Source organism: Somniosus microcephalus, chromosome 29 (assembly GCF_052327205.1).
Source record: "Somniosus microcephalus isolate GS21.2 chromosome 29, FLI_Smic_1.0, whole genome shotgun sequence".
Classification (NCBI taxonomy): Eukaryota; Metazoa; Chordata; class Chondrichthyes; order Squaliformes; family Somniosidae; genus Somniosus; species Somniosus microcephalus.
Window position 1 is genome coordinate 38,562,607 of NC_141015.1, and position 21,215 is coordinate 38,583,821.

General features: G+C 47.7%; 1 protein-coding gene across 6 annotated transcripts in view; it reads left to right on the top strand.

Moving 5' to 3' along the window:
* The window catches only part of ascc1 (activating signal cointegrator 1 complex subunit 1), a 75,902-nt gene that overhangs the window by 22,189 nt on the left and 32,498 nt on the right, over window positions 1–21,215 (top strand). For all 6 annotated transcript variants that reach the window (XM_085970648.1, XM_085970646.1, XM_085970652.1 and 3 more), the window contains exon 6: window positions 6,178–6,314. In XM_085970648.1, coding sequence (XP_085826774.1) covers window positions 6,178–6,314 — 137 coding nt within the window. The remainder of the gene's footprint in view (window positions 1–6,177; window positions 6,315–21,215) is intronic.

A 21,215-nucleotide genomic window follows, 5' to 3' on the forward strand; every position in this document is an offset into this window, starting at 1 on the left:
AAGTAACTTCGTTGCAGCATAATGTTTACTGGATTTAACATGCATTTTGCCGTGCTAACAAATTTTCTTTGAAGTGAAGACTATTACCAGAATAATCAGGTTTGCAGACTTGAATGAAGCAAGTCATTTTTAATTTTTGCATAAATAATGCACAATAATTGGCAAATACTAAAAGCACAATACATATCAAATCCGCACACAAGAAGAATGTCTGCAATGTGTTGGCTACCCTTCGGGTTCAGGAGGTTGTGTTAAAGGGCCGAGTGACTTCCTGTGATCACTGCTAACTGTACTGTCCCTTTTCTAACTTTCTGTATTTTAATTACAGTTTGATATTTAGAAACTCATCAATCTCGTGTTCCTAGGCAGAGCTCAAACTAAAGCACGCTAGTCACTGCACTAGAATGGCGCCACCTGCGGGACTCGCCCCTTTGTCCCTCTCTCTCGCCCTTTGTCCCTCTGTCAGGGCTAGATTTTCCTGGAGCCGTCAGGCGGGGTTTCAGGCGTGTGGGGGGGGAAATCCCTAATTTGGGGGTCCCGACACCATCCCGCCCAAAACCCCGCCCCACGCAACTTTCAGGGGCGGCGGGCACCCGCCCCGCACTGGGACCCACCGAAACAGGCACTAATCCCTTCCTGCCTGGTTAACAGGTAGTTTTTAGCCTAATCCCTATTTTGAGGGGTGTCGTGTGGGATTCCCGACGGCTCCAAACCACACCAGGTAGAGCAGGCGGGCCGTCGGGTTGGAGGGGTTGCGATGTCGGTGCTCAGGTGAGTGATGGGTGCATGAGTGCAAAGGTAAGTGTGTTTGGTGTGTCTAAAGTGTGTAAAGAACTTTTACTTACCAGTACTTACCTTAACAGCCTTTCTTCCTGTAGCCGTCGGGAGCGCATCACTCAGCCGGCACTTAAAGCTGAACGGCTGCGATCTGTGAAAAGTGACAGCCTTCAGCTTTGAGTGCTGCTGAGAGTTCTAACTGAGTCTGTGCAGAATGACTCATGGTAGAACTCAGACTGTCAGTGTTTCACAGCTTCAAACAGCTGTGAAACATTGATATTTCATCTGTCAAGGAAATATCAGTCTGTGACGTCACCTGTTGCTGGGTGGCCCTTAATTGGCCTGCTGAGCCCGCTGGGCGGGCTCAACAAGGTCAATCAAGGGAAAATCGTGCGGATTGGCCGGATGTCGATGTAGGCGGGTCAAAAACCCGAAAGCTGAAGTCCCGCCTTCTTCCCGACAGGTTTGGCAAAATCGAACCCTCAGTGTCAGCTGTGACTCAGTGGGCAGCACTCTCGCCTCTGAGTCAGAAGGTTGTGGGTTCGAGTCCCACTCCAGAGACTTGAGCACGAAAATCCAGGCTGACACTCCCAGTGCAGTGCTGAGGGAGTGCTGCACTGTCGGAGGTGCCGTCTTTCGGATGAGACGTTAAACCGAGGCCCCGTCTGCCCTCTCGGGTGGACGTAAAAGATTGCAGGGCACTATTTCAAAGAAGAGCAGGGGAGTTCTCCCTGGTGTCCTGGGGCCAATATTTATCCTTTAATCAACATCACTAAAACAGATTATCTGGCCATTATCACATTGCTGTTTGTGGGAGCTTGCTGTGCGCAAATTGGCTGCTGCTTTTCCCACATTACAACAGTGACTACACTTCAAAAGTACTTCATTGGCTGTAAAGCGCTTTGAGACGTCTGGTGGTCATGAAAGGCGCTATATAAATGCAAGTCTTTCTTTCCAAATACCAAAGAAAATTCTTGTATCAGCACAACAAATTCAGTCTCTCTTTGTCCGCTCGAATATCCTTTCACATCTGATGTGGTGTGCCTATCTGAGAACTTTTCATTCAGTTCAAAAGAACTCTTGTGATTAGAAAGAAAGCCAGTCGTTGACCTGGAGCATGAAACTTGTAAGCAGGTCGCAATTGACCTCTGACCCAAGTAATTTGGCAACTGTTGCATTAGCGTATTTAGACACGAGGTGTACTTGGAGACTCGACTAATGACAAAAACTCCAATCACTTGTCCCTCAGTAATTAAAATGTCTTGACGCCCATTATTTTGCACACCCGCTGTCAATATGAATCCTCAGGTGGTGAGAGAACCAACACGAGGGAATTTTTTTAAAATTCGTTTATAGGATATGGGCGTCGCTGGCAAGGCCAGCATTTATTGCCCATCCCTAGTTGCCCTTGAGAAGGTGGTGGTGAGCCGCCGCCTTGAAACGCTGCAGTCTGTGTGGTGAAGGTACTCCCACAGTGCTCTTAGGGAGGGAGTTCCAGGATTTTGACCCAGCGACGATGAAGGAACGGCCGATATACTTCTAAGTCAGGATGGTGTGTGAGTTGGAGGGGAACTTGGAGGTGGTGGTGTTCCCATGCGCCTGCTGCCCTTGTCCTTCTAGGTGGAAGAGGTCGTGGGTTTGGGAGGTGCTGCCGAAGAAGCCTTGGTGAGTTGCTGCAGTGCATCTTGTAGATGGTACACACTGCAGCCACGGTACGCCGGTGGTGGAGGGAGTGAATGTTTAAGGTGGTGGCTGGGGTGCCAATCAAGCGGGCTGCTTTGTCTTGGATGGTGTCGAGCTTCTTGAGTGTTGTTGGAGCTGCACTCATCCAGGCAAGTGGAGATTATTCCATCACACTCCTTACTTGTGCCTTGTAGATGGTGGAAAGGCTTTGGGGAGATAGGAGGTGAGTCACTCACCGCAGAATACCCAGCCTCTGACCTGCTCTTGTTACCACAGTATTTATGTGGCTGGTCCAGTTAAGTTTCTGGTCAATGGTGACCCCCAGGAGAATATTGGGCCTAGGAGTAAAATGGATATCTCTTGCTTGGCCATATTACACAATACAGGAAACTTTGTTATATCCGGCACCGACGGGACCGGCGTGTTGCCGATCTATCAAAACTGCCAGACATACAAAGTTAATGTTGAAGCATACGGAGGTTTTCATCTCCGTATCTGACAACAAACACTGTTGCTTAGCAACAGCTTCTAAAGAGTCATCTGCAGCTGCAAGTGTCTCTAGCTGAAGCTGTTGCTATAGCTACAGACCTTGCAGTGGCTGACTGGGGAAAAAAAAGAACGAGATCTAAAAAAAACTTATAGAAAATGGCTCCTGATTTTTGCCGTTAGATCGAGCATTCCGGACATACAACCTCCGGATAAACCAAAGTTTCCTGTATTTAGCCACGTTCCAGACTACTTGTGAGCCTCGCCAGGCAGATATGAACACTTTGCACATCAGTATCAAATTTACAACTGGTTAAAGTTTTTTATTTCGATCAAAAGAGCAGTGCTGCTATTTAAATCAAGGCAATGGACTAATTCGATCCTTGGATCAAAGACACATAGGAATGTAATCTTTATGAAGCGAGCACGTCAGGCTCTGCTACAGCTTGTAAAATTGATCTGGACCTGCCCTGGGGCCATTCCATTAATGGTGTGCGAGTCAAAATGATAGAAAACCTGGAGCTTATGTTGTGCGGACTGAAATGATCACGGCCCCGTAGCTTGTGGTCCCATTTCATACTGCTGCCCCTTGTGCCAGCATTCTAATTGCAACTCTAAACCTGTACCAGTAAGTAGGTGGAGGAAACCAGGGTAACTTTGGAGGCTGGAGCACCATCTAGGGCAAACTGTGGAGTCCCTGGATCTTCAGCGGCTCGATCAGATGATCCCAGAGGAGTCTGGAGAGCTAGATTTCCACCTACCCCGTCAGAATTTTGAATTTTTTGACATTCCTGTTGCAGCATACAAATAAAAATGTTTTCTGCCGCATGAATGCTGTTTTAATCTGGGTAGCTGAGACCGTCTTTCAGAAATTAAGACAGGAGTGTGCCAGTGTTTCCAGGAGGTCTTTGCACAGAAACGATTGAAAGCCACTGGTCTCAGGAGGTTGTGTCATTGGGATCAGGTTTCAAAATAATCGCAACATATTTACTGAGCTTGATTGGCACCCCATCCGCCACCTTAAACATTCACTCCCTCCACCACCGGCGCACTGTGGCTGCAGTGTCTACCATCTACAAGATGCACTGCAGCAACTCGCCAAGGCTTCTTCGGCAGCACCTCCCAAACCCGCGACCTCTTCCACCTAGAAGGACAAGGGCAGCAAGCGCATGGGAACACCACCACCTCCACATTCCCCTCCAAGTCACACACCATCCTGACTTAGAAGTATATTGCCGGTCCTTCATCGTCGTTGGGTCAAAATCCTGGAACTCCCTCCCTAACAGTACTGTGGGAGTATCTTCACCACACAGACTGCAGCGGTTCAAGAAGGCAGCTCACCACCACCTTCTCAAGGGGCAATTAGGGATGGGCAATAAATGCTGGCCTTGCCAGCGACGCCCACATCCCATGAATGCATGTTTTAAAAAAAAAAAGTAACTTCAGAAACTGCATTTTTTTGAGAGAGATTTTCTGTTTTAATTTGAGCTCTGAGGTTTGACACACAGGCTCTCAACTTGCTCTCTCTTTCTCTCATTGTTTCTGTTTTTTGGTCCTCTTCTCCCCCTCGCCAATTCCCTTTCTCCACTCTCTTTTTCCCCCCCCCCCTCTTTTTTTGTGCATAGTTTGTCACACGTTAAATCTGACTGTAGCAGGAAAAGGTGTCACAGTTCCTCATCGGCTCATACATTGTCCATCTGCTCAAGGGCCTGGTCATTGAAATGCAGCAATGGGCAAAGCATCCTGGAGGGTTGCTTCAGTATGTTCTGCTCTATTGCTGTTGTGTTTAGGTTGCCACAAAAAGCCTCACAACCCATACTCCAGGTCTTGGACTGCTCATGTGCGACACTGCGGGTGGACATCTAGTATAATATAAAGTTTCTAATGCTTCCTGACAACAGTTATCTCCAGGTAATTGACGAGAAATGTAAATTGATTACTTCACAATTACTGCATCTCAACACCACAAACTACAGCACAGAAACAGGCCATTCGGCCCAACTGGTCCATGTCTGTGTTTATGCTCCACACGAGCCTCCTCCCACCCTACCTCATCTCACCCTATCAGCATAGCCTTCTACGATAGCAAAATACTGCGGATGCTGGAAATCCGAAATAACAACAGAAAATGATGGAAAAACTCAGCAGGCCAGGCAACATCCGTGGAGAGAGAAATAGAGTCAACGTTTCAGGTCGAAACCCTTCATCATCAGTATAACCTTCTATTCCTTTCTCCCTTATCTACTTATCTAGCTTCCCCTTAAATGCATCTATGCCATTCACCGCAACCACTCCTTGTGGAAGCGCGTACCACATTCTAACCACTCTGGGTAAAGAGGTTTCTCCTGAGTTCCCTATTGGATTTGTTAGTGACTATCTTCTATTTATGGCCTCTAGTTTTCATTAACTATTCATCAGTTTCAATACTCAACACTGCTGTAGGCATATAAAGAACTCAGAATTGAATTAAGTCAACCCATGAGTTCCACAATGATATTAGTAATTGATACCTAGGAGTATTCTAAAAAGGACTTGCATTTCTATAGCACCTTTCAGGTCAGGATGACCCAAAGCGTTTCACAGCCAATGAAGTACTTTTGAAGCATAGTCACTGTTGTAATGTAGGAAAGGGAAAAGATGTGATTCCAGCAAATAAGAATTACAGATCAGCCAGACTCCTGCACTTTGTAACATCATCTGAAACCTTGATCAGCTTGCTGCTTTTAATAGGAACAGGAGTAGGACATTTAGCCCCTCAAGCCTGTTCCGCCGTTCAGTGAGATCATGTCTGATCTGCGACCTAACTCGATATACCTGCTTTTGCCCCATACCCCTTAATACCTTTGGATAACAAAAATCTATCAATCTCCAATTTAAAATTAACAATTGATCTAATATCAACTGCTGTTTGCGGAAGAGAGTTCCAAACTTCTACCACCCTTTGTGTGTAGAAGTGTTTCCTAACTTCACTCCTGAAAGGTCTGGCTCTAGTTTTTAGACTGCCCCCTAGTCCTAGACTCCCCAACCAGCAGAAATAGTTTCTCTCTATCTACCCTATCAGCTCCCCTTAATATCTTGAAAACTTCGATCAAATCACCCCTTACCCTTCTAAATTCCAGATCATTTCTGGATACCCGCTATTCTTTATCTGATGGACTTGTTAGCTTGTAGTGTTGCCCAGAGGGATGGAACAATGTGAAAATTAATTTGCTTATTCCTCGTTCCTTCTAGGACCGTGGGATTGACGGCAGTATTTTCCAGAACCCAGCAAAGCTCCACCTGACAATCGGAACGCTCATCCTGCTCAATGAACAAGAGATCACAAGAGCCGGTGAACTGCTGCAGAAATGCAAGGAGGACTTCATCAAGTGAGTAAAGCCCCAGTCAATTTTCAGCACTCTGCTCCTTTGATCTGAACGCGCTCCTCAGTTTACTGATGTCCCCGACAAAGACATAACACTGGGGTTCATTTGAATGGGAAGTATTAGAGTGGGAGGAATAGTTTGAAAACAACATGTACACTGCTCCTCAAAAAATCTTAACTTGCATGTATGTAGAGGGGGAGGAATCATTCACTAGCCGTGGCTCAGTGGGTAGCACCCTCGCCTCTGAGTCAGAAGGTTGTGGGTTCAAGTCCCACTCCAGCAACTTGAGCACATAAAACTAGGCTGACACTCCCAGTGCAGTGCTGAGGGAGTGCTGCACTGTCGGAGGTGCCGTCTTTTGGATGAGACATTAAACCGAGGCCCCGTCTGCCCTCTCAGGTGGACGTAAAAGATCCCATGGCACTATTTTGAAGAAGAGCAGGGGAGTTCTCCCCGGTGTCCTGGGGCCAATATTTATCCCTCAACCAACATCACTAAAACAGATGATCTGGTCGTTATCACATTGCGTTTTGTGGGACCTTGCTGTGCACAAATTGGCTGCCGCGTTTCCTACATTACAACAGTGACTACAGTTCAAAAAAAGTACTTCATTGGCTGTAAAGCACTTTGTGACGTCCGGTGGTCGTGAAAGGCGCTATGTAAATGCAAGTCGTCTTCTTCTTCTTCTAGTTCTATTTGCAGAAATCTCCTAGGCAGCCTTAGTTCCAACACGTCTGTTCTTCCCCCTCCCCTGCCCAGCTCCAACTGCCTAGACAAGAAAGGTTTAAGCAAGTATCCTAAAGGTGCAGGTGGTGGCTGTGCCAGTTTCTGAAATTTGCTTTATCCGCATCTCATCCCTTCAGCGAAGTAACTCTGGGTTCTCACAGCTGCCAGCCCAAACTTTAGCACTGCTCACCCGCTCAGATTCCCTGCAGTAGCTTTGCGCAGAGGAGCTGCATTCCATAAGTGGTCTTGTGGCGTCGCAAACATTTTAAAAAACCAGGGCCCTCATTGTCTGTCTGTCGCGCAGTAAGTGGTCTGATTTAGCCACCACTAGATGTCATTAAACACTTGAAAATGCTCTGCATTAGACAGCCTTGTGACTTCGAAGAGATTCCCTCTTCAGTCTGGATTGGGTCAGTTTGGATCTGCAGTGGAGCAACGCATTGTGACATGTTGGGACCAAGATGCATGGCAACCAGTAAATGTGCAATTTCCCATGAAAATCACAGAATAAAGTTAAGCGATTCAGAGCAATGCTAATCCACAGATAATACCATCGGTGCGTTCTGACTGCTACTGTATAATGAACTTAGTACAGGGGGATATGCAATAGTTCGTGTGGGGGAACTGCCTGCAAATATTGACACCATCCCAGGTACCTCATGCAAATATCAAATATCAACACACTCACATGGACCCTGTGCAATTCTTGGGGACCTCCTGCAAAGATTGACAACTCATAGGGACCCTCGCGCAAATAGCGACACACCTGGGGATACCTCCCTCCCCCCCCCCCCCCCCCCCCCCCCCCCACACACACATATTGACACACCTACAGGGTCCTGGTTCTAACTTCTGAAAGACGATGCCAGCAACCCAAAGGAAAATGGTACTATTGTTGCAAGAATGTGTTTTGTTAATGCACGGCAGCAGAAATAAAACGGCAATAATTCAACAGATGCAGAAAGACACAAACATCTGAAGACACGGCTCACAGCATTTCCTATAGCCAGCATCAGATGGACAGAAGTCTGGTGATTTCGGTTTATTACCTACAATTTTGGGCCGCGCGGTCTCCCTGCCCCTGTCTGTCCTTCCTCTCTCTCCCTCTTCCCCATTCCCTGTGCTGTCCTCTCCCTCCCCCCCCCCCCTCCCTCTCCTCTCCCTGCCTAGCGCCTGAGCCCCGGTGCCGTTGTGATAGCGGCCGTGCAGGGCCTAGCGCTTGAGGCGTGGCCAGGCTGTCGGGCCGAGACGGACCCGAGCTGAGCTCCCCCGCGGATCACGCGGCTGACGGCCGGCCGCTGCCGCTCCCCGGACCGCTGTGTGTGTCGGACCTAACATACGTGTAGGTACGCTCTATAACTTTTGATTGTATCGCCGGACAGACAGACAGACAGAGAGACAGACAGAGAGAGACGTACCGGTTTATATATATAGATGATCCACATTATTATATTGAAGAATTTTATATTTGGGAAATCTGCCCTATTTTAGAGTAATGGGTAGCAACAGATGTGCTACATCAGGGGAACAGCTGACTCTAAAACCAAGTGCAGTTACAAAATTTAAGAGATTTAGAAATTGCCAAGTTTTATAGTTTGTTTTAAAAGGCCTAAACCTCCCTTTTAAGCAACTCTCGCAATGATTGATTTATTTTCTCTAATTGTCTTCGCATAATCTTTACCAAACTCCTCCCTCTCATTTCTGAACACACTGATGCAGTTTATATACAAAGTATTTACAGCACAGAAACAGGCCATTCGGTCCAACTGGTCCGTGTCGGTGTTTATGCTCCACACGAGCCTCCTCTCACCCCTCTTCATCTCACCCCATCAACATATGCTTCTGTTCTTTTCTTCCGCATGTGCTTATCTCACTTCCTAGATAGCTGGAATGACTACACCAGGGCTGACTTAAGCCAGGAAAAAATCGGGGCTTTATTTTAGAATATAGGTTTTCCGATATGTTTTTCCGGCACCTTCGGAGAAAGCATCCGGGAAGGCGCCAAACACCTAGAGTCTTTTTGCCGGGAGCAAGCGGAAGCCAAGCGCAGGCAGCGCAAGGAGGGCACGTCAACCCAAGCACCCCACCCACCTGCCCCTTCAACCAGCGTCTGCCCCACCTGTGACACAGACTGTAGGTGCCGCATTGGACTCGTCAGTCACCTGAGAACTCATTTTTAATGTGGAAGCAAGTCAGCCTCGGTTCCAAGGGAATGCCTAAGAAGAAGAAGGTTTTCAAAAAGCATAACAGCACATGCAATTAGGGGGAACGTGGCAATATGAAGAGAGAGATTGTTGGGGCGGGCCGGCCGGCAGAAAGCAAAGGGTAAGCGTAAAGGGAAGTTTCTCAGACCGGAGGGATGTGAGAGCTGTTCCACCGGGCAGCTGTTTTTATTATATGCAGAGATGATCTAGACTTGGAAATTGAGGGAACAGTATCTAAATTTGCTGATGCTATATTTTGGAGCGGGGGCAGTGGTAATGAGGATGGCGAAAGACTGCAGGAGCACGTGGGTAAGTTAGCAGAATGGGCGGATAGGTGGCAGATGCAGTTCAGTCTAGAGAAATGTGACGTAATACAATTTGGATGTAGAAATAGGGGAAAGGAAGTGCATTTTAAATGCTAAGAATTTAAATGGAGTAGAGGAGAAGAGAGACCTCCGTGTGCAGGTATACAGATGATTAAATACAAGTAGATAAGGCGATTAAAAAGGCAGACAGATTCCCTTAGTTTTGTACCTAGTGCCACAGAACAGAGGCAAAGAGTTAATGTTGAAGTTGTACAAGTTAGGTCACAGTTGGAATATTGCTTACAGTTTTGGTACCTCATTATACCAAGGATATGAAAGCAATAGGAAGAATGTGCAATGTTATATATTGAAAAGGAGAAATTTGCAGGGCTATGGGGAAAGGGCAGGCGAGTGAGACTAATTGGTAGCTCTTTCAAAGAGCCACACAGACACGATGAGCCGAATGACCGCCTTCTGTGCTGTATGATTCTATGAGGTTCAGTGCATTTCTACTAAGGACATAGGGTTACATTTTTGAAGCCAGACTTGAGAAGTTGCTTTATCTCGATTATCTCCACTGGAGCTGAGCGGGTTGAAAGGTGAGCCTTTCAAGATTACGATGGGTTGTGATGGGAGTGAGTAGTGACGGGTTGTTTCCACTAGACAACGAGACAGTAACAGAGAGGGCAGAAAATCAAGATACCATCTGCAAGATGCACTGCAGCAACTCACCGCAGCTTCTTCAGCAGCACCTCAACCTCTACCAACTAGAAGGACAAGGGCAGCAGGCACATGGGAGCACCACGACCTCCAAGCTCCCCTCCAAGTCACACACCATCCTGACTTGGGAGTATATTGCCGATCCTTCATCATCGCTGGGTCAAAATCCTGGAACTCCCTCCCTAACAGCACTGTGGGAGCACCTTCACCACACGGACTGCAGCGGTTCAAGAAGGCCACCTTCTCGAGGGCAATTAGGGATGGGCAATAAATGCTGACCGTGCCAGCGACGCCCACATCCCATGAACGAATTTCTTTAAAAAGGGGAGGTTATTCTCTGCCACAAACCATTGTTGAAGCAGAGTCTGCAAATATTTTTAAAGGTAATTTTAAAACATTAACCCTGGACTACTTGTGTGCCTTTTGAACTCCCTACCACACTGATCTGCAAATCAATGCGCTGGGATACTCTGTGGTACAACATGTCGTTACAGCAACAACACTGCCAAAAGATTGACCCCCTCCCCCTGCCCCGCTGCACCAATGATCCAGCTAATTTTTTTGGATGCCCAGCCCATTCAAATTGCTGCACACGCGTGTTTTTTTTTCCATGATAAAGCCATTGAGCGACCCGGCCTGCGCAGGACCTCCCAATCACCATGCAGCTTAACGGAAATGTTGCCCCCGCCCTCCTTGCTAGCTCGCATGACTACACCAGGGCTGATTTAAGGCAGGAACAAATTGGAGCTTTGTTTTCGAAAGAAAACCTGAATATTGAACAAAACAGATTTGTGCATACAGTACAATGAGCTGCTAGTTGACACGCTCGTGATCGGTTTTACAGCAACTCTTTCAGATAACCCTGGGCTGCATGCCTGCATTAATCCTCCATAGTGGGAATCGGTAACGATTCCTGCTGCTAAGGGAACACGAAAATGTAGTATTAATGTAACTTAGCGAAGTAGTTACTGTAAAAAAAAATTTTTTTTAAAAATTGTCCATTTAACTATTTCAGTTAATTGCAGAAATAAAAGTGGAAAATAATGGAAATAGGGAGATTGGATGGTATCTGAAAAGAGAAAAGTTTAACCTGTCTTCTCTTTACAGATGCTGATGGGTCTGCTTCACATTTATGTTTTTATTTAAGATTTCCAACATTTGCAATTTATTTTAAAATCTGGATAGTGTATTTGGCTCTGTTGCCCCCCAAAACCCTCCAGTTTGAATAGAATCCTGTCCTCGTGTTTAAATTCCCTTCATGGCCGCGCTCCTCCCTCCGTAACCTCCGCCAGCCCCACAATCCTCTTTCCGAACTCTCTCTTCCTCAGACTCTGGCCTCCTGTGCAAACCCCTCCTCCCTCCCTTCACCCCAGTCTTGGTGGCCGTACCTTCAACCATTAGGACCCAGGCTCTGGAATCCTCTCCCCAAAACCCCTTTGCCTCTCCACCACCCTCTTCTTCTCCTTTCAGACCCTGCTTTTCGAATCATAGAATAGTACACTGGCAGGATAGGCGCACCAACGTCAGTGTTCTTGCTCAGGCCAACATCCCCAGCATCGAAGCTTTGACCACGCTCGATCAGCTCCGATGGACGGGCCACATTGTCCGCATGCCCGATACGAGACTTCCAAAACAAGTGCTCTACTCGGAGCTCCGGCACGGCAAGAGAGCCCCAGGTGGGCAGAGGAAACGCTTCAAGGACACCCTCAAAGCCTCCTTGAAAAAGTGTAACATCCCCACCGACACCTGGAATCCCTGGCCCAAGACCGCACAAAGTGGAGGAGAAACATCCGGGAAGGCGCCGAACACCTCGAGTTCTTCGCCGGGAGCAAGCAGAAGCCAAGCGCAAGGAGCGCACGTCAACCCAAGCACCCCACCCACCCGCCCCTTCAACCACCGTCTGCCCCACCTGTGACAGAGACTGTAGGTCCCGCATCGGACTCATCAGTCACCTGCGAACTCATTTTTAATGTGGAAGCAATTCATCCTCGGTTCCGAGGGACTGCCTAAGAAGAAGAAAAAGACAGCACAGAAGGAGGCCATTCAGCCCATCGAGTCAGCGCCAGCTCTTTCGAAGAGCAATCCAGTTAGTCCCACTGCCCCGCTCTTTCCCCATGTCCATGCAATTTTTTCTCCTTCAAGTATTTATATATATTTATATTTATCGAGTGCCTTATTGAATCTCCCACAAACGTCCCAAAGCACTTCACACAATGAATTACTTTTGGAGTGCAGTGACTGTTGTTACGTAAGCAAACCCTTTCCTCCTTTTTCTTTCTTTCCCTCGCATCTTTCCTTCCTCTGTCTCCTTCCCTCCTCCTTGGTAGTGGTTATGTGATTGAAAGCACGTATATTTTGGAAAATTCGTAGGGAAAGGCAATGCTCAACAAAAGGGGCTGATGTTTTACAGAATGTAGCACTTGTTCAGGACGTACCTTCCGGGTAAGATCAAACTGCCTTGAATTTGGAGTCTTTACTATTGCTGTGAGCAGCCCCTGAGGTAATATAGCGGGATCATGTTCCGCAGTGGGGCCACAATGGACAATTGAAGATTAAAAGCAGGCTCTTTGACCAAGCTTTTGGTCACTGCTTGCTCCTATACCACCTCCTTTGGCTCAGCGACCATTTTTTTTGATTGCACTTCTGTGAGGCACCAATGGAATGTTTTCTACGTTAAAGGCGCTATCTAAGTGCAAGTTGTTGCTGTTTCACTTGCAGTTTGGGCAATGAAGATTAGAAAAACATGTTTAGAAGTGATTTTGATTGAAGATGCAGATATGTGACATTAATCTGTCATAACTGGCACCCATTCTGAGACCTGTCCAGTGCCCGTGGCCTCGAGGGGCGTAACAACACTAAACAGAAAGACTTGCATTTATATAGCACCTTTCGCGACCTCCGGATGTCCCAAAGAAAGCGCTTTACAGCCAATGAAGTACTTTTTGACGTGTAGTCCCACAAACAACAATGTGATAATGACCAGATAATCTGTTTTAGTGATGTTGATTGAGGGATAAATATTGGCCCCAGGACACCGGGGAGAACTCCCCTGCTTTTCTTTGAAATAGTGCCATGGGATCTTTTACATCCACCTGAGAGAGCAGACGGGGCCTCAGTTTAACGTCTCACCTGAAGACGGCACCTCCTCCGACAGTGCAGCACTCCCTCAGCACCGCACTGGGAGTGTCTGCCTAGATTGTTGTGCTCCAGTCTCTGGCGTGGGGCTTGAACCTACAACCGCCTGACTCCAGAGGCGAGAGTGCGACCCTCTGAGCCACAGCTAACACTATTGAAGTACCACGTTTTTATTTTGTTACCGCGAGCTGTGCCACAGCAGAAACTGTCTGGTGACAAGGCCTCACTCTACCTTCTTGTCAAGTCAAATTTTAGTTTTGAAGAAAACAGTGTCTCGGAATTGGTATGTGTACAATCGCTTAATTCATATTTATTTATTTATACTGTGCATATCTTAGTCAATCTCCTATGGCATTGCAGATGAGCAGTAAAGACAAAAACAACAACAACATGCATTTATACAGCTCCTTTAACGTAGTAAAACATCCCAAGATGCTTCACAGGAGCGTAATCAAACAATATTTGACACAGAGGTAGGTTTTAAGAAGTGTCTAAAAGGAGGAGAAAGAGGTAGAGAGGAGAGAGGATTAGGGAGGGAATTCCAGAGTTTAGGGCCTAGACAGCTGAAGTCATGGCCACCAGTGGTGGAGCATTGAAAATCGGGGATGCGCAAGAGGCCAGAGGTCTCTGGGGGAACGCAGAGGTCTTGGAGGGTTGTAGGGCTGGAGGAGGTTACAAGAGATAGGGAGCGATGAGGCCATGGAGGGATTTTAACACAAGGATGAGAATTTTAAAATCAAGGCATTGCCGGACCGGGAGCCAAGGTAGGTGAAAGCAGCACAGAGTTAGGATACGGACAGCAGAGTTTTGGATGAGCTCAAGTTTACAGAGGGTGCAAGGTTAGAGGCAGACCAGAATAGCATTCGAATAGTCGAGTCTAGAGGTAACAAAGGCATGGATGAGGGTTTCAGCAGCAGATGAGCTGAGGCAAGGGCGGAGACAGGCGATATTACAGAGCGTAATGTTCAGTTGGAGGACAGGGACTAATTGGACTAGCGCATGCAGATGTAATTCAGTGCCCATTTAAAAGTCATACATACTGCCTTTATTTTTATTTTATACATATACTGACTGTAAATTTGTCACAGTGTAATTACACACTTTCTACAGTGGAAACGCTGCAGCACCACCTCTGGTGATGGGGTGTAATTTCGGCGCAAGCTTACATAAGAAAGAAAGGCCTAGAAATTCGGTGGGCTGCGCCACCAGTTAGCGCCCAAAGAGGGCACTTAGTGGGTTTAGCGCCACGCCTCCTGCGAAATTTAGCGGGGCGCTAATGGCGGCGTTAGCCGGTAGCGCTGCGCCGCCACCGATGACGTCATCGGTGTGCGCAGCCCTCCGCTACCCCGCCCCGATCGCCAAATTTGGTAGCACCCCCCCGCTGTAACGCCGGTCGCAATTTGCGACCGGTTCAGGGGGGCCTACCTGCGGCGGTAGAGGCGCTGAGGTACGGGGCGGCCATATTTTTTGCTGGCCGCCTGCCAGCACCTCTTCGCGCAGCCGTCCCCCGCCCCCCCCCCCCCCCCCCCCCCCGCGTTGTGCCGGCTGCCTCCCAAGAGCCCGGCACTTCTCCTCGGTGCCGGGCTCTTTTGCCGGCACTCGCGATCGCCGATCACGCTGCAGCAGGCCCCTCCCCTTTAAGAAGGGGAGGAAGGCCTGCAGTACAGCAGCGCGCTGCGCTGCGATTTTCAGTTGCAGCGCTCCAAGAGGGATGCGGGGCGCCTCGAGTAGCGCCGTGCTTCCGTTTGGGGCGCTCAAACTGAATTTCCGGCGGGCGCTTGCGACTCCTTCCAGGACGGTACTTTTGGCGCCCTGGCGGCCAAAGACTTGCATTTATATAGCACCTTTTACAACCTCCGGATGTCCCAAAGCGTTTTACAGCCAATAAAGTACTTTTGAAATGTAGTCACTGTTGTAATGTAGGAAATGCGGAAGCCATTGCGCACAGCAAGCTCCCACACACAGCAATGAAGTGAATAACCAGGTCATCTGTTTTAGCGATGTTGGTTAATGGATAGATATTGCCCAGGACACCAAGGAGAATTCCCCTGCTCTTCTTCAAAATAGTGGCCGTGGGATCTTTTGCATCCACATGTGAGGGCAGACGGGGACTCGGTTTAATGTCTCATCCGAAAGGCGGCACCTCCGACAGTGCAGCACTTTCCTCAGCAGAGCTTTTCTGCTCAAATTTCTGTAGCTGGTTCCATTATAAATGTGGACATAGGAATTCATAATGGAAAAGGTTGACGGGAATTGCCCACAATCCAGCCTGCACTTAGGCCTTGCCTTGCAGAAGCATCTGAGACTGTTACAGGAGCTGATTGCTCCCCCCGCCCAACTCCTGCTGCCAACAGGTAGCACTTCCAGTAGGATCTAGCAGGCCTGACATTTTAAGTCAATGCCTTTGTACAATATTACTTTGTCCATTATTTTAACAATCTTCTTCTTCTTAGGCAGTCCCTCGGAACCGAGGATGACTTGCTTCCACATTAAAAATGAGTTCTCAGGTGACTGATGAGTCCAATGCAGGACCTACAGTCTCTGTCACAGGTGGGGCAGACGGTGGTTGAAGGGGCGGGTGGGTGGGGTGCTTGGGTTGACGTGCGCTCCTTGCACTGCCTGCGCTTGGCTTCTGCTTGCTCCCGCCGAAGAGACTCGAGGTGTTCGGCGCCTTCCCGGATGCTTCTCCTCCACTTTGTGCGGTCTTGGGCCAGGGATTCCCAGGTGTCGGTGGGGATGTTACACCTTTTCAAGGGTGTTCTTGAAGCGTTTCCTCTGCCCACCTGGGGCTCTCTTGCCATGCCGGAGCTCCGAGTAGAGCGCTTGTTTTGGGAGCCTCATATCGGGCATGCGGACAATGTGACCCGTCCATTGGAGCTGATTGAGCGTGGTCAAAGCTTCGATGCTGGGGATGTTGGCCTGAGCAAGAACACTGACGTTGGTGCACCTACACAGTGTATTGTACAATACTCTGAAGCTCCGTATATGCTAATATTGCACAATCATTTCTAGGCTTGTGTGTTTTTGGGGGAGTGGTGGGAATCAAGCTCCAAACGTTTAGTAATTTATTCCAAATTTATCATTTGGTTGCATGTGACAGGCCTTTCATCATTCCCCCGCCGCCCCCCCCCCCAGAAATTTAGCTCCTGTTTCACACATTAATGAGGTGTGAGAGCCGGGCAAGCTGTGTTGATACAGAAGCAGGCATCCATTTGTCTGGTACCTCAGGCAGGTACGTCAATCCGAAATCTTGTCTGTGACTCGAGCTAAATTGGCACTCTGTCCATAGATGTTGCAGCTCCCAGTTTCTGCTTTTCTGAGGTGTTTATGACGAGTGAAATCAGCTTTATTTGCTTAAGAAACGAAGGGAGGAAAGGATGGTTCTGAATTACAAAAATCTTTAACATGCTTGCAGTACTGACTTTTTTTGCAGTGATTGGCAGCCGTAGCAAATAAGCCAAGCCTTTTCCTTGTTTCATTTAATATAAAGTGAACTGATATGACTAGTTTCCAGTGATTGCATTTCATGCTTTAATTCGGTTTTGTTATTTTTTAATTTGAATTAATAAAACACAAATTAAAAATGAGGTCAGAATTTTAAGGAGCTGAATTTTTCCGTCACTGTTTCCTGTTGGGACTGTAATGCGGTGTAATGTGAAGCGGAGAATGATATTCTGGGGAATTGAAATTCTGAATAATAACCATGACAGTTTGTAGCAAGGTACAGGATGGGGTGGGAGAGAGGAAACTGGCATGTCCGACATCTTTGAGGTACCTGTTCTACAGATAATTGAGGTTCGATCACCCCTGTGCTCGCTGACCTACATTGGCTCCCGGTCCAGCAATGCCTCGATTTTAAAATTCCCAAATCCCTCCCTATCTCTAACCTCCTCCAGCCCTACAACCTTCGGAGATCTCTGCGCTCCTCCAATTCTGGCCTCTTGCGCACCCCGATTTTAATCGCTCCACCATTGGCGGCCGTGCCTTCAGCTGCCTGGGTCCTAAGCTCTGGAATTCCCTCCCGCAACCTCTTTACCTCTCTCTTCTTTAAGACGCCCCTTAAAACCTGCCTCTTTAACCAAGCTCTGAACACGGCGCTGTAAAAATAGCTGACGTGTCCCTACGGGGAGTAAGCATTCCATTGTACTAGTTACATACGGCAAATAAAATGGAATTGAATTGAAAAGCTTTTGGTCACCTGTCCTAATATCTCCTTATGTGGCTCGGTGTCAAATATTGTTTGATGAAGCTCCTGTGCAGCGCCTTGGTACGTTTTACTATGCTAAAGGCGCTGTATAAATACAAGTTGTTGTTGAGACTGTGGGTGGAGGGGATGCAGGAAACGGATCCTACCTCCTGTCCTGATGCTCGAGGGTGAGAGGAGGTGAAGGAATTAGTCCTGCAGCAAGGTCTGCGATTAGTGGGATGGGGTGGTGGTGGGGGGGGGGGGGGGGGTTTAGAATCTGGTTTTACAGGCAGTAGGCAGGAGCAGTGAAAGGTGCTGCTCCCTGTTGTGCTGTTTGAGGGGAGGGGAAACGAGCTATGTGTCCAGAATCGCTCCTTGTAGGCAGGGGGAATAGGTCCTGCGGTTGGCTGTATGGTTTGGTAGGGGATGGGGAAACCGGTCCTACATCTGGGCTAGGAAAGGTTGGGCCCTTTGCATTTTGCTTGGGAGAGGCAGAAAGAGAAGAGTATTGTACAGCACAACCAGATGTAGGGTTATAAACATTTCCAGCACTCTGTGTGTTTAGTTGTGTAAGCGCTGGGCGGAACATGTTTGCAACCAACCTCGTGGTTCGGTTACATATTCACTGTTTTTCTCTCTCTGTTGTGCGAACGGTAATAAAGCAACAAAGCCTGCTGAGAGTCACCAGAGGACATGAATATAAATGAGTGGCAATGTATTCAGCCTTCTGCTTGAGTAAACACTTTTAAATAGTTTCTTTCCAAGGCCAGTGTAAGAGTGGAACAGTATCCCTCAGGAGATCATGACGCACTCTTGGATTGATGTTTGTTAAGAAAGCATCTTTTGGTTTACATAATGAGCACTAATGAGAAGTGAAGTAGTTAATGTTAATCGTGCAGTAGGTTAAGCACAGTTCCACCTGCTTCTTATGTCTTTGCCACCATAGATTTAAGGAAAAGCTTTGCAATATTGATGCCTTAAAAAGGCTTTTTTAATATCACGCCTTTCACGACCTCTGGACATCCCAAAGCACTTTACAGCCAATGAACTACTATCGAATTGCTGCCACTTGTTGTAATGTTGGAAACGCGGCAGCCAATTTGCGCACAGCAAGCTCCCACAAACAGCAATGTGATAATGACCGGATAATCTGTTTTAGTGATGTTGATTGAGGGATAAATATTGGCCCAGGACACCGGGGATAACTCCCCTGCTCTGCTTCGAAATAGTGCCATGGGATCTTTTGCGTCCACCTGAGAGGGCAGACGGGGCCTCATTTTAACGTCTCATCTGAAAGGCGGCACCTCCGACAGTGCGGCACTCCCTCAGTACTGCACTGGGAGTGCCAGCCTAGAATTTTGTGCTCGAGCTTCTGGTGTGAGGCGAGAGTGCTACCAACTGAGCCACGACTGACACTATTGGAGTGCTCAAGTGTCTCGAGTGGGACTTGAACCCACAACCTTCTGACTCGGAGGCGAGGGTGTTACCCACTGAGCCACGACTGACAGAATCAATAGATTATAACCTAACCTGCAGACTTTCTCTATCATCCCTTTAGTACTTGCAGATATTTTATAAATATATATATATAAGTGCATATCTTTTAATTGACTGTGTTTCCCACTTTCCTTTGCGCATCTGTTGTTAGTTCAGTTGTCCGTTTGGCTTCGTTAGTAGCACTCTCACCTCTAGGTCAGAAAGTTGCAGGTTCAACACCGCCCCAGAACTTGAACACATAATCTCGGCTGACCACTTGAGTGTAGTACTGAGGCGGTGCGGTCCGTCAGATGCGATGTGAAACACGCTCCTCGGGAAAAGGAACCATTGAAAACAACATAGTGTCTGCAGTGCCACAGGTCGGGCGTGCACAGCAGAGAACGGTGCCTCGGAGGTGGACTGTGGGGGGAGAGCTGTACAAGGAGAATGGTAGTAGCGAAGGCAACAGAGGGGTTAAGGAGGGGCCGAGCGCTGTGACTGCAGTCACATAGGATGTCCTTGAAAATTGGAGGGTTTCGAACGGGAATGTTGGGAACGATTGGTTCCAGGACTTTAGAAATACTTTATTTTCCCCGTGACAGATAATCTACTGCTTCAAAAAATAATATTTTAATCGTTTAATAGCATGCAGCGGAATCAGATGTGGTCTTATTGGCCATAGGATCATCCTCAGCGAGGCTGAAGGCTACACGTTTAGAATCGTACACAGCCCTTTCAATTTTTTTTTTAATTCATTGATGTGATGTGGGCGTCGCTGGCTAGGCCTGCATTTAGTGCCCATCCAGCTGTAAAACTTGTAATCCAAATTGTAAAACCATTTATGAATCTCAGCACATCTCAGAGATTGAATTGCAGCCTTTAATTCCCTTTGCAGCACATTGTATTCTATGCAACGCTTTTGCTTATAATTTTTATAAATGACAATGTGGTTGCGGAAGGCATCCCATTCTCTCTGGGATACTCTGATTACAGGCATGCGTCAGCATTTCTGTATCAGTCCAAAATGTCTGCTGGGGAGTCCTGCAGAAACTTCGCATCCGGCTTCTCCTGCCTGTCTGCACCTCTCTCCCCTTCGCTGGCATCGACTGAACAGCCGTCCCTTGTAAGCAGAAGTTCAGCTGCAGGTTTAACCATAACTAATACAAAGAGAAGAAAGGCCAGCATTTATATAGCGCCTTTCACCACCTCTGGACACACCGAAGCGTTTTACAGCCAATGAAGTACTGCTTTTGAAGTAGCAACAGAAAATCAGAAAATACTGGAAATACTCAGCAGGCCAGGCAGCATCCGTGGAGAGAGAAACAGAGTTAACGTTTCAGATCTGGGACCCTTCATCAGAACTGGAAAAAGCTGGAGATGTAACATATTAAGCAGGTGCAGAGACGGGGGGGTGGGGGGTGGTGAGGAAGGAATTGAAGGAATAATCTGTACTTTTGTAACAGGCAGGAAAGATAAAATGTTGCAAATGGGAATGGCAAAAATCATACAGCATGAAAAATGGGGGCAGGGGTTATTATCTGAAATTGTTGAACTCGATGTTGAGTCCGGAAGGCTGTAAAGTGCCTAATCGAAAGATGAGGTGCTGTTCCTTGAGCTTACGCTGAGCTTCAGTGGAACAATGTAATAGGCCGAGGACAGAGAGATCAGAGTGGGAGTGAAGCGGAGGATTAAAATGACAGGCGACCGGAAGCTCAGACCTGAAACGTTAACACTCTTTCTCTCTCCACGGATGCTGCCTGGCCTGCTGAGTATTTGCAGCATTTTCTGTTGTTATTTCAGATTTCCAGCATCCGCAGTATTTTGCTATTGTATTACTGCTTTTGAAGTGTAGTCACCGTTTTAATGTAGGAATTCCACTATAGCTGAATCCTGGGCTGGTGAACCATGGGGGTGGGGGGGGGGCTGAATTTCCTCGGCGCTTCTCCTGCTCTGTCGTGGTAACTTGGATGCGGTTTCTGCCAAAGTGACGGCAGCGGAGCGAGAGAAGCTCTGAGGAAATTCGCTCCCATCCCCACACCTCTTTACCATGTGCCAGGCTGCGCTAAGTGCTCTGCTGGACAGTACCTCAGTAATATTTCTCACAAGTTACTTTTAGGTGAGCGTGACCTCGGCGCGCCATTTAATTTGCAGC